This window comes from Tasmannia lanceolata, unplaced genomic scaffold, assembly GCF_043159265.1.
Source record: "Tasmannia lanceolata isolate RefF3 unplaced genomic scaffold, GAP_Taslan_0.1 ptg000013l, whole genome shotgun sequence".
NCBI lineage: Eukaryota > Viridiplantae > Streptophyta > Magnoliopsida > Canellales > Winteraceae > Tasmannia > Tasmannia lanceolata.
In genome coordinates this window covers 3,133,330-3,149,169 of record NW_027518690.1, presented here as the reverse complement: position 1 = coordinate 3,149,169, position 15,840 = coordinate 3,133,330, and the positions used below count along the sequence as shown (strand labels likewise).

Sequence of the window (15,840 nt, the reverse complement as noted above, 5' to 3'; positions counted from 1 at the left end):
TCACATTTTATTAATTAATTTAATAACAACGAGACAAGACTCGCCACGTGTCACCCGACCATAAGCTGACATCAGCACGACGAAAACGATAGTTTTAGGAGATTCATGCATATCTTGCACTCCTTATAAGGAGAGACTCTCCTTCGAGCTTCCGCTTTCTTTGTGCACGTACAAAGCATCATGCAATATACCCAACGGCTCACGATAGAGGAGACCGGTCCAGATGAAAAACTATATAAATGAAATGAAACCCCACAGCTAGGAAAACCTACAAGGCTCCTGTTTCAGATGACGAAAGAGAAGAGAATTAATCACAGCCTTCTGTTCATTTTTCTGCACGGATTTATTTTCCTACAGCTAGCCTCACTCACCATGGCTGATGGAGATTCATTGCAGGATGGAAATGGCTTCAGCAACATCAACGTGCGTTTCAGCCCATCCTTGGCTATCATTGTCATAATCTTGATTAGTGTATTCTTCTTACTCGGATACTTCTCGATTTACATTCGCCAGTGTGCCGGTGATGGCCACGGCAGTGCACACGGCGGAAATATGGGAGGACGATCTCACCGGCCGGCGGCTAGGGGGCTAAATCTCGCCGTGATCGAGAATTTTCCGATCTTTGAATACTCTGTAGTGAAGAGGCTAAAACAAGGAAAAGGAAATCTGGAGTGTGTAGTTTGTTTGAATGAGTTTGAGGATGAGGAGACTCTTCGAATACTTCCTCAATGTAGCCATATTTTTCATACTGATTGTATAGATGCATGGCTTTTGTCTCACACTACTTGTCCTGTTTGCAGATCTGATCTCCTCCCACCAGTATCTGTTCACGGAGAGTCTAGATCTGAATCGGCAATCGCCGATTCGCCGGGATCCGATTTGGAGATTGCCAGTGCTGACGTGGTGATCAATATCGCCGGCAATCGGGAGGGAAACTCTTCGCAGGAGGTTATAAACCCTATGCACACACCGCCACCAAGATATGGATCTTTCCGGCCAAGAATTGCCGGAAAATTCCCTCGGTCGCATTCTACAGGCCATTCGCTGATAAAGCCTGGAGAGGACGTGGAGAGATTCACGCTCCGGTTGCCGGAAAATATGAGAAATGATATTTTGAAACAGAAGAAGAATGATTATACGATTGGCGGAATGAGGATTTCCGGAGAAAGTGTTCGGAGAGAGAGTGTTAATAACGGAGGAGAAGGGAGTAGTAGAGGAAGGAACGGTGGAGGGTTTCATTGGAGGTCTATGTCGGAGAAATGGGGTTTTAGCTTGCCGGCTGGGATTTTTTCCCGGACGTTTTCTATTAAGTCGCCGAAAGAAAGCGGAAGCTCCTTTGGTTGGACATTTGAATGATTTTGTATTGTGTTCAAGATTCGGTGTTTCAACGAATCACTGTCCATTCGGATCCTTATAGTCTGACCGTTTTCATATTGTAGCTCGGACCCTCTTTTTGAGTCCGTCACATTTGTAATATGTTTGAGTCGGTCAAATTCGATTTCAAATTGGACCGCCCATCGAAGTATCTTAGGTCCTACTAATGTGGCATCCAGCTATTCTACACCGGACTTTTTGGGTTGGGTAAGCTGGTCAGGTTCAACCCAATTTTGGTTTGGGTTCGGTAGGCCCTTGGAAAATTCCGGATGAATTAGGACCTTCAATTTATGATGTTATCCCTCTAAATCAACCATAAATATATTGTTTCCCTCTTAATCATAGAAAGAACATAACTTATGAGAGAGAAATTTTCCCTTAGAAATGTCTTGGAATCCAAAGAGGGTCTTGGATCAAACAGTGAAGGCAATGCTTGTTTGAGGGGAGTTACACGTGCCATTATCAAGTGGTAGATTATAACATACTAGTAAAAAACCAGTGCGATGCACGGGCCGACAAAGAACTGTACGGACCACGTCATAGGTTGATCCAAACCGTCCATGTGATGGAACACAACATAAATAGGTTGTGCCCCAAAAATCATTTCCATAGGCTGATCCTAGCCTTCCAATCTATAGATGTTTCCATAATTCCTCTTAAATCGGATGGTCAAGATCACCCTATAGATTTTTTATTAAAAAACCATAAAGGAGGGGGGTAAGATTGAAATTATATTCCGCGAAATCCAGCTGGCTAATTTCATCTGACATTGTGGTATGCATTTCGCTTAAAGGACTGTGCGTATTGAGCATTACATGGCAGTGAGAAGCTAATTGGAAATTGTAAACCAAAGTAAGAAAAGTCGGACAAATTCCTCTACATATTATAGAGAAAAGGAAACATCCACGTAAAGCCCTTTAATTGTTTTAGACTTGAAACCCAAATAGCCACAGCCATATAGGACAAAATATGTAAAGCCAAGAACCAAGTCAATAAAAAAAATTAAAATGCAGTAACTATAAGCCTGAAAAGCCCAAAAAACACAATTATACAGTACATGTATTCAAGGAAGCATAAGCATGCCTTTTTTGTGCCATATCTTACTCCTCATCCTGGGCTTAACAGCCCCTACAGTCAGGATGTAATGACCATAATTAGTCGTTAAAAACATAAAACATAATCCAGCTGAAAAATGGAAATAATGTAGTTGAAGTACGGAAATAAATGAAACTTGAGAACTCCCCAGCCGATGAACAAAGAGAGCCCGAAACCAATCCTTGAGATAGATTTCGCAAGAGTTAAGATTAGAAATTGTAAAATCATCTTTCATGTTGCAGAAATCTCTGCAAATCCAGCCGAAGTCACTGATTCCTGTAATCAATCGCCAAAAGAATAAGAAGAAAAAAGGGAATGTAAATCTAAAGAGAGACCAGCTAAAATCGAATAAAAAAAAGAGAAAAAAAGAAAAAGAAAGGCAAGGGAAATGCATTTGGGTTGCCCATAGAAGACCAACTTGACAAAAAAAAGAAAAGAGCACGGCTTGGACTTGAATACAAATGGGATGAGGGTTTGGTTGGACTGGGCAAACCGCACTGCTGAAAAACGAAAAAGAAAAGAAACCCAAACCCCAAACCAAAGTAAAATATATATATAAAAAGAAAAAAGAGAATCACAGATTATCCAAACTGGTTCTTAAACAGATTTAGAAAATTACATTGCAAACTCTAAGAAATTCATATAAGATAAAAGGGGAAAACCCCAAACCAGGAAAATAAAAAGAAAAAAGAGAGTCATAGATTATCCAAACTGGTTCTTAAACAGATTTAGAAAATTACATTGCAAACCCTAAGAAATTCATATAAGATAAAAGAGGAAAACCCCAAACCAGGAAAATAGCATACAATAGGGGAGACAACCCAAAATAGAAGAACAAAGATAATAGATCATAAGGGTTTTACCTCACACATACAGGGAAGATGATGAAAAAACTAACTGTGGAAACCTTAGAAGAACTGGAAAGTGCAGAATCAAACTACAAAATCAGAAGAGGAGAGAAAGAGACGTCTGTGAGTTCCAGAGAGACCTCTTATGGGGTTTTAATTTTACATTAAAAAACCATAAAGGAGGGGGGTAAGATTGAAATTATATGAGCTGAATGGGTGCATTTGTTAAAAGAAGTCAAAAAATGTGATGTGTAATTCTCATATAATTTTCAAAAAAATAAAAAAACTCTCTTCTTTTCCTCCCAGCTTATAGTAATAGATAGATAGATATAATTTCTTTTATAAAAATTTCTAATAAATCAGGATTATGAATTATATTTTAATCAATTCATAATTTTGGCTCTTTTGAAAAATGAAAGATTTGAAGATAGGAATCACCAGACCCAAAATTTTGATAATTTAACCCCATCCAAGGGCTCATCATAGCCTAACATCATCTATCAGCATTTGGGACTATACTGATTGACAGTTGTAGATGCCTAATCGAACCAATTGAGGACATTATGCTCCCAATGAAGTGGGCCATAATGTACTTTTTTGAAAAATACTGAACTTTATGCCCACACATCATATAAAATTTCCCATTCTACGAATGCCTCCAAGTCTTCAACCATAATTTGTAATGCCCGGCCACAATGCTCGAGTTTAAAAGTTAAACTTGGGCCCAATTTTGATGAAGGCATCCATTACAAAAATGGAATGTCATTATCTTCTTTTGGCTTTTATATGAACATCCAACTTACACATTCTCTGAAATATAAAATTTCATCAAAATCATGCCAAATAATGTCAAAATAAATCAAAAGGGAACGAAGAAATTGGGGCAAAAAAGAGAAGCAAACAATCCCACTACATAGCAAATGATAACTCCTTCAAAGCGATAGTGCAGTTGTCCTACTAAGTGCGCATGTATTCCTAAATCTGTGGGCATAAGCACCAACAATAAGAAAAATGTAGTACAAATAAAGAACAAAATAGAAACAAATTGGGAGAAAATATGATCACCCAAATAATATTCAAAATGTTAAACTTAATGTCAACCTGAAAATCCAAAAAGAAGAACCCAGATTTTAAGCTTAATAGCAACCTGAATATCCAAAGAAGAAGAAACCCACATGATAAGCTTAAAAGCAACCTGAAAATCCAAAAATAAGAATCCAGATTTTAAGCTTTACAGCAACCTGAAAATCCAAAGAAGAAGAACCCGGGTTTTAAGCTTAAAAGCAACCTGAAAATTGAAAAAGAATAACCCAAATGTTAAGCTTAAAAGCAACCTGAGAATCCAAAAAGAATAACCCAAATGTTAAGCTTAATAGCAACCTGAAAATCCAAAAAGAAGAACCCAAATGTTAAGCTTAATAGCAACCTGAAATCCAAAGAAGAACCCTAATTCTTAAGAACCCTATTTGTTAAAGAAATGGGAATTGCTGGAAAACCCTAATTCTTAAAGAAAAAAAAAACACAATCCCCACACCACAGGAGATGTTCATTGTGTCCCTCTTTCAGGGATTTCTAAGAAAAATTCCTACCCTCATATGCAATCGTATACACCAGTTTCATTGACCTAGTAGTAGAGTCCCAATTTCGGAATTCCTGAAGAAACAACCTGTAATTCGACCATTAGAATACGAAATAGAACAAAAGCAACATATACCTCAAAATGAAAAGAAGAAGAAAAATGCTGGGTTTTGATCAACTAAAAATAACTCATCATAATGTGGAAATCCCTGTAAATAACCCAACATATAAAAAAATAAAATGAAATTAAAGAATAAAAGCAAAAAGAAAAAAATAACTCTCTCAAACAAAGTCATAGAAATATCTATGGTTGCAACCAATTTACCTTAGATCCAGAGCTATTGAAAGTATGTAGTAGAGAGGGGATAGATGATGGAATCTCAAATTCCTAGCAATTCAAAGGTTTACAGGAAATCCATTAGAATCTCAAATTAAAGGGAAGCCCTAACCCTGAATTTAAAGGTTTACGAAAAATCCCATTAGAATCTCAATTGAAAGGGAAAGGCTAAGCTGAAATTCAAAGGTTTACAAAAAACATTAGAATTTCAATCGGAAAGAAAGCCATTAATATGGATTAACAACCATTAAAATCCGTTTTGTTTAAAAAGAAACAATGGAGTACGTTTTGAAATTGTTTATACGTTTTGTTTAAAAGCCATTAAACTTGAAATCATGCAGCGCAGCAATTCATTTAGAAGTAGGAAAGGGAATACGGAATTGGAAGGGAAACAGATTTGGGAAGCATAGTTGGAAAGGTTCTAAATGGAATTTTAGGTGTTGGAATTTTAGGGAACATGAGAAAGAAGAAGAAGACATGAGAAGAGAGAGAGAGAGAGAGAGAGAGAGAGAGAGAGAGAGAGAGAGAGAGAGAGAGAGATGGCGTGGGGAGCAAAGCCAGAGAGATAGGGGAAATGTCACGGTGAGAAAGAGCTCTGTTGAGAAAGAAGAAGAGAGAGCGAGAGAGAGAGACAGAGATGGCATGGGGAGCAAGGCCAGAGAGACAGGGGAAATGTGACGGTGAGAAAGAGCTCTGTTCTAGGGTATTCCTTTCTATACACAGGAATACAGTGTATATCTTTCTCTTTAAAAGGAGGTATACACAGAAGCTGCATGTCTAGGGAGGTAAGATTGAAATTATATGAGTTGAATGGGTGCATTTGTTCAAAAAAGTCAAAAAATGTGATGTGTAATTCTCATGCAATTTTCAAAAAAAAGGAAAAAACTCTCTTCTTTTCATCCCAGCTTATTGTAGTAGATTCCCAGTTAGGATTTGCTAGGCAATTTCGCTCAAAGCCATTTGGCAGGAGCGAATAACCACACATGCTCATTTTTTAGCAGATTTTGTCTTATTCAAACTAACATGGCTAGTCTCCCGTTGCAAAAGTTAGCCGCGAAATGGCTTTCCGCAAAATTGCCTGGCAAATCCACCAGTTTCATTTTGAAGAGGTTGAGATCTCCTTTGGTTGAGATCATATTTCCCACTAAATTAGCCATTAGAATGGGTTTTTAATTTAAGTAAAAACTACTCTTTTAACTCTGGTTAAATATATAGAATAAGAAAATAGTGAGCCAAATGAGGAATTTGCTCCTCTGGTTAAATATGTAGAATAAGAAAATAGTGAGCCAAATGAGGAATTTGTTCCTCAACACTTGAAAGACTCTAGGGAGAGCTACACAGCTATCCATTACAGTAAACATATATGTGAATACCATGTTTATTTTTGAATGGTAACGAATTTCTCTAAACAAAAGAAGAGACCGACATGGTCAATGGCAAAGAGATAAAACGATAACACATCAAATGAAAGACTCAAGGGGAGAGAAAATTGAATAGTTCCAAATTGTCCTTCTCCACGCCCTCCCCCTAGCAAGGCCGTCCGCCACACCATTTGTGGATCTTCGCACATGCTGGAAGAATGGAAGAGGACCCAACCCAATCTTGCATCTCAACCAAACCACAATAATTCAATTTGCAGAATAAAACGAAGGATATCAACCAAACAACATAAAAAAGTTCTCTATAAAATCAATTTCCGGGATCCAACCGACCCATTCAAAAAGTATCCAATCATCGGATCTTAGGACACCCTCGAGTCTTCATCTTTATTTGCTTCCGCTCCATGGCCCCTTTGAGATCGATTGAGAACCGCCCATTTATCCATACGGGTGCTAGCTTTTTCAGTCTGGAAGTCAAATCTTAAATCAATTAAACTGCTTAAGGATGGGAAGACAAAGAAGAACTACTATGACAGTTACCTCTTTCTCCCAATCACACCGAATTGTGATGACAGCCAATATCAACGTTTGAATGATAGTCCCACCAATCATACCAAGCCATATTCCCTGTTGTTGTTATATCATGTTACAAAATTAAGTTGTACAACAAAGAGATTTTATGTGTTGTGTGCGAGCGAAGTCTAGTATTTTTTTTTGAAAAGTACAGTAGGACGCACTTGATAGGATGATCCAAACCGTTAATGTGAATTCATTTACAGATCGGAGGGTTAGGATCATCCTACGGGGATGATTTATGAGGTAGATGCCCAACAAATGAATGGTTTGGATTCCTATGAAGTGGGCCCCACTGTTCTTTTTGAATATCTGCATATATTATCAACTTCATAAAGCAAGAAACATTTCAATTTACCTCAACTCCCAAATTGAACAAGGATGCCATGAGAATGCCAAGTGGAAGTCCGATCAAATAGTAACACCCAATATTTATATACGCCACCGATGCTTGCCACCCCGAACCCACAGCAACACCTGAAACAATGGGGCATTTCTATGGTGAAAATTGAACGACATTCTCAATCATTGTAAATGGGCTCACGATGATGCGGGGGAGTTTTAAAACTATGGAACAAGTGACTCACCGGAGAGAATTGGCTGAACGCTGTTTAGGAAAATAGTGAAGGCCAACAAAATTGATAATCTGTCAACTGCTTGGAGAACAACATTGCTTGAGGTAAAGATGAGAGCAAATTTGTCGTGGAAGCCGAGTATTAGAACGAAAAAGAAGAGGCCCATGATAGTCGATGTCACCACAGAGACAATGGTCGCAAATTTGGCTGCTTTTCCATTGCCCGCGCCTAGCTCGTTAGAAACTCTTATACTGAATTATCATTATCATAACATATCAGAAGGGAAATCATATTAGCATATCTATGTTTATCATATGAGCATATCAATGTGTCTGTGTTTGTGAGAGATAAAGATAGAGAGAGAGTACAAATTACGATGAGATAGGGCATTTCAAGAAGCACTTGGTAACATTTTGGGGTTGTCCTGGTATTAGTAACATTAGCAACCCAATGTTTTGGCCTTTTTTTTTTTTTTTTGTAGTTTTGATAAACAAGAGATTCCACTAATCTTGGTTAACTTCTGTACTTATATAAGACACTTAGAGATAAACATGTAAGAGGATAAAAGGAAAACACTTTGAAAACGGGATTCCGTTTGGAAAATAAAAATGGGGCTGCAATGGCCGTTGATTTGACCCTTTTCAATGTGTATTTCATGCTTTTATGGGGATTCGAGCTCCCTCCATTTGTCTTTTAGTGGACGTGGCTCTAATGATTGAAGCCCTTTTTTCCCCCAAATCGGAATCCCATTCTCCTAGCAGAGCTCATGATAAAATTTTGTGGAAGATCATCATAATCCATGTTACCAAATCTAACTTAACTATCTAAGCTACCACCCGTACAATTAAAGGTAAAGGCTCCCATCAAAGTTCAAGGTTCCCTAATAATCAACGAGGTTCCCTAATAATCAACGATCGAAATCTAATCTACTCTAACATGTCCCCTCAAATGTATATGGGGTGAAAAATCAACGTACAATTTATTATAATAAAATTCTCTAATTAAGAAATGCAATTAAAATTTGCACACTCTGCTAAATATCGATGGCCAATGTATGCTGAAGATGTTGAATGATTTATGCTGAAGAATGTGTCTCTTGGAAGATGTGTGCATATGAACCTCAAGGAAAGACTGCCTCAGTAGGCTGGATGGAACTTAAGCCTTTATGAATGAGTCATCATGTGCTGATTTTGAATATCGATCCTCATGGAAATAGACCTTGATGAGTCATCACGGGTCAATTTTAGCTACTGATACTCATGACAGTTAGAATTACTCTTTGAGGCACGCTTCCAGGCACGCACTTCCAAAGAAATGAAGTATCTCGACTGAAAATAGTTGTTATGTCAAGAATGAAACTCAAGTGACTCAACTGAAATATGCTAAAGAAAAAAATGGAATTTGAAAGATGGGGGAAAATAAGAAAAGATGAAGAGAAGGGAACCCTAGCAACCTTTTTTTTTATGGGCAAAACCTAGCAACTTTTGATAGTAAACTGGCAGCATAGTTAGAAAACTTTAGGTATTTTGGCAATGTAGAAAATTTTTGAAGGGTGTTGGTATTTTACTAAGGACAAAAGAGAAAGGCGCGCGGATCACAAAGGGGTGCAGTGTTTCGATTGCGCTTCAGCGACTTCTGTCGTTGCTGGAGGCGTGAGATCAAGGGAGCACCGTTCGCCCCAATCGGAGGAGGTCTTTCGACGGAGGCTGTGGGGCTTGTTGGGATCTCGCTTTTCATCTTCTTCTTCAACATATGCAACTTTGGTTGTTGTTTTGGACTCCGAGGTTTGGATTGGTTGTGGAAGGTGACACAATATCCTTCGGGCAATATCTAGGTTGGGTGATAGGGGGACAACATTGGGTGGTCATGGCTAGAAGCAAGGTTGGATATGGCTTTGGAATAAGATTATCAATGAGTTTTTAGATTTTAGTATTTGTGTGGAGGTCACGCAAACTATTAAATCTATCGTCCACCAGAGTACGTTGTCGCTACAGTTGTGGTCAGGCCGAAGTAGGAACGAGCTGCTCTAATACATGATTAAGAAGAGATTCTACTCATCTTGGTTAATTTTCATCAACAATAACAGGTGATTATGTAAAGCACTTTAAGATAAAACATCGCAGGAGATAATGATAAGATGTTGAGGAAGATCATCCTAATCCATATTACCTAATGTATCACTCTTACAATCAACAGTCAAATTCCCTTAAAATCAGCAATCAAAATCTAATTTACTCTAAAAAATTTAAGTTGATTTTTTGGCATTTTTTGGTGATTCTTCTTCTTACTCATTTTTTTTTCCTTTTTTTCTATTCTTTCTTTTTCTATTTTTTCTTCATCCTTCTGCGGCAAGAGGGCCCTGTTTGGATTCATGGAAAAGTTTGGAAAGGAAATATTCCTAAAATTTCATACTTTTTTTAACACATGAAAAGAGATAACTTGAACAGCCCTATTCAATTTTGACTTGGAAAGACCTTCAATTTATGATAATATCCCTCTAAATTAACAAACCATCGTAAAATAATTTCCCTCTAAATGATGGAAAGAAAGAAAAATCTCAGGAAAAACTTTTGGGAGATGATATTTTCACCCCACTGCATTACGCGCACGCTACCCTTATAACATGATTTGACGTCAAAAAGCGTCAAAGTTGCCCACTTTTCACGTCAAATCACGCTATAAGGGGAGCGTGCGCGTAATGTAGAGGGAGTGAAGATATCATTGCCCAAGCTTTAAACTTTTTCATCAGAAATTTTTTTCTTGCAATTGCCCTACCCAGTGTGAAAGGATATGCAAGACAATGGCCATTCCTCTCCACAGTTATCAATAGCAGTATTCCAAATATGAATAGATTTTGTCGGATATGACACGATTCCAGGCAAAGACGAGCTTCTCGTGTCCATTACAGCCTCAAGTAGGTATCACAAATGGAATGGCTATTTTTAATGAGTGAAAATATCATTTTCCACCCCACACACAAATATATGTGCCCTACAGTTGGACATAAGATAATTCCATCCTTTTAAAACCCTCATTACACTTTTTTGCTTTTATATTTTTTACAGTGACTCTACAGGATAGTCTCAACTTTTGATAGTAACTTTTTCAAGCTAAAAGCTCAAATAATCATTTTCATTTAATTTCCCACTAAGTTGTGAATTGTGATCAATAGTAGGGCTGCAACTCGAGCCGGGTTTTACCTGACCCGCATCGACCCGACCCGAAAATAGCCTGGGTTGGTTCAAGTTTCATGGGTTTCGGGTCGAGCTGGGTTGAGCATTCAAAAGCCCGCATGAATCTCTGGTCGAGCCGGGTTTGAAGGGGCCCGACCCGAGTTACATAAGTTATAGTATGTACATTTTTTTCTATTGTTAGTTAAAAGTTAAAAGTGAAAACCCACGCACCCACTGTTATTGTATGTGAGTCTAATTTCTGCTTCTATGAGTTGAGTTGATTCAAGTGTTTGATTCAGCATTGTTTGATTGTAATTACAACATTGTTTGATTAGAGCATTGTTTGATTCAAGTGTAATGTGAGTGTAATTACATCATTGTTTGATTCAAGTGTAGTGTGAGTGTAATTTCTACTTCTATGAGTTGAGTTGCCTTGCCAAACAAGAATTTTCCTTAAAAAATTGCATCAACGTGAAAAAACCCAACCTGACCCGACCCGAGATATTTCTCGGGTAGGGTTGGGTTCTCCAAAACCCGACCCGCCCGACCCGAGTTGCAGCCCTAATCAATAGTAATAGTCATTTCTTGATTAGGTATAATCGTGACAGTTGAACGAGTTAAACTACAAGATCCTTGTCCCGCACATACTGGACATGGATCAAGGGGCTAATATCAACTGATCTAGGTGAAATTGATGGAAATAGCCGGATTTTCAGCTTCAGTTTGAATCAATGGACCTGATTACACCCATATTGACACATTTAGGCCCGGTTGATTGCACGGAAACCATTTCCCGCAGACGTTTTTCCAAGTTTTTTCTTTGTTCCCACAATTTAGAGAGAAATGGTATGGTCATGGGTTATTTAGAGGGATGTCATTATAAATTTATAAATTGAAGGTCTCTCTAGATAATAAGACTTGAACAATGCCAAATCAAGAATTTGTTGAAAAGTTTTTCTTTGCCAAACTTTCCAGAAAATTCACGCGCGCAATCTAAACAGGGGTTTTATAATCCAGGATTCTACAATTTAAAACCTGGATTTTATAAACTAAACATGGTTTTACAATCCTAAAAATGTACAATCTAGGTTTTAGCTTATAAAATTTATGTTTTAGGCTGTAAATTCAAGGATTTTACAATCCTGGAGTATAAAACCCTTGTATCCAAACGGCCCTAGGAAAGTGACCATTGGAAAATATTGTTGTAAGTTGTAACTACTCATATATTTAGTCACTTCCACACATGGCAGTGCCTAATTTTAACGATGAGTTTCGATTTCTGTAATTAGCAGCTGGATTCCGCCAGATTTTAGCTTCTGGTTAAAAATATGGACGTAATCTGAGTGGCAAAAACCATAATGGGGCTGAATTAAAGGGATAAAATGCAGGAATTTGTTCTCCGCTCCACCCAAAGAGGTGGTATTCTGATTCCACCCTGATCAGAATCAAATTTTAATTAAAAACTTTCATCAAATTTTATTTTAATTTTCCCAATTTTATTTTGAGGAGAATTGGAATCGGATTCCCATTCCGATTCCTATTTCTGGCAATCCAAACAAATCCTAAACGTGGCAGTCAAGGCATCATTAGAAAAGTGACAGGCATAGAGAAGAGTGGAAAATTACCCAGTGGCTGCAAAGAAAGCGAAAGGAATCATCATCTGCCACCCATTGATGGTCATACTGTCAATCAAAAGTTAATATTCCTAATTACTAATTAACACAGCTAATATCAAAGAAGAACAGCTTAAGAAAAAAACAGAACAACGCTACTAACCATATGGATAGAGCATCAAGTGAAACCTCAGCATTCTTCATATACCCTGCTAGTAGAATCAACAATCTGTAATACCAGTTTTCTAAGCTGCATAATGAAGAAAAACCCACCCCAAGATTAGTTCAATTCTCTCAGTTGTAAGAACTTGCCAATGAAATAAACTTGTGTGTGGGACCTCTTTTTAGGGTGGCCTTACACATGGATTTTTAATATAAAGGAGTTGTAGGAGAGGCAAATAACTCTAATACCATGTGAAACAACTAATTACTTCAAACGCTTAAGCTGTTAAAAAATTGGTGTTATTTGATCATTTATACTTTAACAAGAGAGATATACCAGATCATTATGCCAGAGGCTATAGATAGTTTGAGGAATTCCCAGAGCCCACAAAAGGCCTCAAAAGAGAACCCAATCCAAGATAGAGGGCATCCCCCAAAAGCCGAATAAGCAAAGAAACACAAAACTGTGAGCCACCACGAGATATTCATGGCCATGGCAGCACCAAAGAGCCCCCCTTCAAGCCAATAGATAAAAACCCAGCTTAAAAATGTGTGAATAAGCAGAGCTACACCAGTGACCCAAGCCACAACCATAGTCTTTAATTGGCACTGCAAAAACCTGCTTAGAGGAAGCTGAAAAGCCATAGAGAAATGTTGTGGAATAAACCAAATTGCAACAATTCCCGATAACTCTGCAATGTCATGAGGCTGGCCAATAAGCTTGAGAATTGGTGTAGTAAAAATGTACATTGGAAGGAGGAGGACCGCAAAAAGGAAGAGAATAATCCAAGCTCTTTGCAAGTAGATTCCCAACATGTAGTCCCGTTTGGCACCAAATGCCTGCCCACATAGCGTTTCGAGAGCACTAGCCATTCCCAACTGAATCACCCATCAAAACCCATTTACATTATCAAAACTCATGTAAATTCATGTTTCGAAGAGCATTTAATAGCACTCGTTAGCAAAAACCCATCAAGAAATTAAACCTTAGGACGTGTTTCGCTGCCATGATTTTTTTTTTTGTTCATGATAAACTAGTGTCTCCGAGTGGTGAGAGAAGGGTCTGAAGTGGCTAAAAATCAAGAAACCAAAAACTATACTCAAAATAGGATTGGCTTTTTCCTAATTTTTAGCCACTTCTCACTCTCATCTCAATGCCCTCTCAAATCTCTCACTTTCTCCCACAAGCCTCATCCCTCTAACCACTGGGAGACACTAGTTTATCAATGTAAAAAAAATAAAAATTCCTGGCCTTAATAAGGCCCTATTTGGAATGCAGGAGTTTTTTCTGGAAAAGTTTGGAAAGGAAAAATATTTCTAAATTTTCTTACTTTTTTACACATAAAAAAGATGATTTGAACTAATCCTTCTCAACTTTTACTTAGAGGGACCTTCAATTTATAATAACATCCCTCTAAATTAGCCATAATCATATCTTTTGCCTCTAAATTATAGAAAGACAAAAGTTCTAAGAACAAAATTTCCATCAGAAATATTTGTCTTGCAACCAAATAGAACCTAAGGGTACTAAGCAGAACCCATCAAGAAATTAAAGTTTAGACAAGAATCTATGAAGGGAAATGTTATCAGCACAACCCTATTTTGATATTTGCACCTCAGCTGTCATTTATTCTTTAGTTGGCTCATCAGAGCATTTTGGGAGAAGTAATAACCTCCCGACAGCTCTTTCAACACTAAAAGACAAGATTGGTTAGCAAAAATATCAAAATATGATTGTGTTGATATCATATTCCTCTGTAATAAGGGCAGCCCAGTACATGAGGCTCCGGCCATTGCGGGGTCTGGAGAGGGTTAGATGTAAAAAACACGTCTTCTTCTTACCATGAGACCAAAGTTGAATCCGGTGATAACAGTGTTGACAATGGACATGGCAGCGAGCTCGACGTCACCGAGGTGGCCGGAAAATGCTAGAGTGATCACGTTCATGGCGAACATGGCTAACCGTGTGAAGATGGTGGGACCCACAATTGGCCATAGCTTCTTAGATTCAATCCATACCCTCCAAACTAGATCACCACCTTCATCTTGCTTTTCATTTTGCTCTCCTACTAGAGTAGCTGGTACTTTTTCTTGCTGTAACAAAGGAACTTTCTCTTGTTCTTTTTCCATCACGTCTCCCTAGATTTATCTGGCCTTGAATGAAAATGTTGAGAACAGGGTGGAATTATATAGGGAGAGGGAGTGATATATTGGCGCCCTTTTCTTCCCTGGGACACCCCCCTCTGTTATGACTACAATTTTTGCCCTAAATGAGTGTTCTGTGGAAAAAGGGGGGATAATAAATCATTATACAGGGTGAGGGAAGTGATATATTGAAAATGATTTTCTTCTTAAATGAAGATGGAATAAGGTGAAGCTTTGGAATTGATCATGAATTTGGTTGACCTAGATCAAGGGAGAAAGATTAATTGAAAATGATTTTCATTGATGCCGTTTGAACTAATGGATTAATCTTTACTAGAGGGATGATCCGAGGATGTCACAAGGGCAAGGTGAATAGTAACAACCCTAGGAACAATCCCCGATATGGTTTTTGCCACTCTGATTACGTCCATTTTTTTTTTAAACCAAAAGCTAAAATCTGGTGGAATCCAGTTACTAATTCCAGCAATCCAAACTCATCCTTAAAATTAGGCACTACCATGTGTGGAAGTGCCTAAAACATGGATTTTATAAGCTAAAGCCTGTACATTTTAGGATTGTAAAATCATGTTTAGTTTATAAAATGCAGGTTTTAAATTGTAAAATCCTGGATTGTAAAATCCCTGTTTGGATTGCATGGATTTTCTGGAAAGTTTGGCAAAGAAAAACTTCTCAATAATTGCTTGAGTTTGCATTGTTCAAGTTTTATTATCTAGTGAGACTTTCAATTCATATATTTATAATAAGAGAAAACGGTTTCTACACACATGTGTAGACAAGTTATCTACACACTAGCTTAAAATACAGTAGAGGGCATATTGTTGGGTGATCCAAACCATTCATTTGATTGGCCCTCACATAGATAGGGTGTCCATAAAAAATCAACTCTATAGGATCATCCCAACCCTACGATTTGTGGAGGTAAAATGAACGTGTATAAACCTTCACAAATCTGTCCATTTTTTGCCTC

The 15,840-nt window shown here is 37.9% G+C and overlaps 2 protein-coding genes across 4 annotated transcripts; one reads left to right on the top strand and one right to left on the bottom strand.

Annotated features, from left to right (window-relative positions):
• The first annotated feature begins 209 nt into the window (after window positions 1–209).
• On the top strand, window positions 210–1,515 carry LOC143890712 (E3 ubiquitin-protein ligase ATL6-like). Of its 2 annotated transcripts, XM_077395393.1 has the most exons (2): window positions 210–423; window positions 801–1,515. In XM_077395393.1, the coding sequence occupies exons 1-2, from the start codon at window positions 380–382 to the stop codon at window positions 1,354–1,356; spliced, it is 600 nt and encodes a 199-aa protein (XP_077251508.1). In that variant the 5' UTR covers window positions 210–379; the 3' UTR covers window positions 1,357–1,515. The 2 variants fall into 2 exon arrangements, with proteins under 2 accessions (XP_077251508.1, XP_077251507.1); XM_077395392.1 differs by having other exon boundaries at window positions 218–1,515.
• Window positions 1,516–4,033: 2,518 nt separating this feature from the next.
• Window positions 4,034–14,875, bottom strand: LOC143890695 (protein DETOXIFICATION 27-like). 2 transcript variants are annotated; one of them, XR_013255213.1, is made up of 13 exons: window positions 14,550–14,875; window positions 13,045–13,586; window positions 12,709–12,795; window positions 12,558–12,614; window positions 7,772–8,010; window positions 7,543–7,661; window positions 7,152–7,238; window positions 6,945–7,078; window positions 5,221–5,283; window positions 4,907–4,983; window positions 4,652–4,697; window positions 4,465–4,558; window positions 4,034–4,298 (listed from the first exon to the last, which is right to left on the bottom strand). XR_013255213.1 is itself a non-coding variant. In XM_077395378.1 (8 exons), exons 1-8 carry the CDS (start codon window positions 14,835–14,837, stop codon window positions 6,974–6,976), a joined length of 1,524 nt encoding a protein of 507 aa, XP_077251493.1. In that variant the 5' UTR covers window positions 14,838–14,875; the 3' UTR covers window positions 6,597–6,973. The 2 variants fall into 2 exon arrangements, 1 of the variants encoding a protein (XP_077251493.1); XM_077395378.1 differs by lacking the exons at window positions 4,034–4,298; window positions 4,465–4,558; window positions 4,652–4,697; window positions 4,907–4,983; window positions 5,221–5,283 and having other exon boundaries at window positions 6,597–7,078.
• Between the last annotated feature and the right edge of the window lie 965 nt (window positions 14,876–15,840).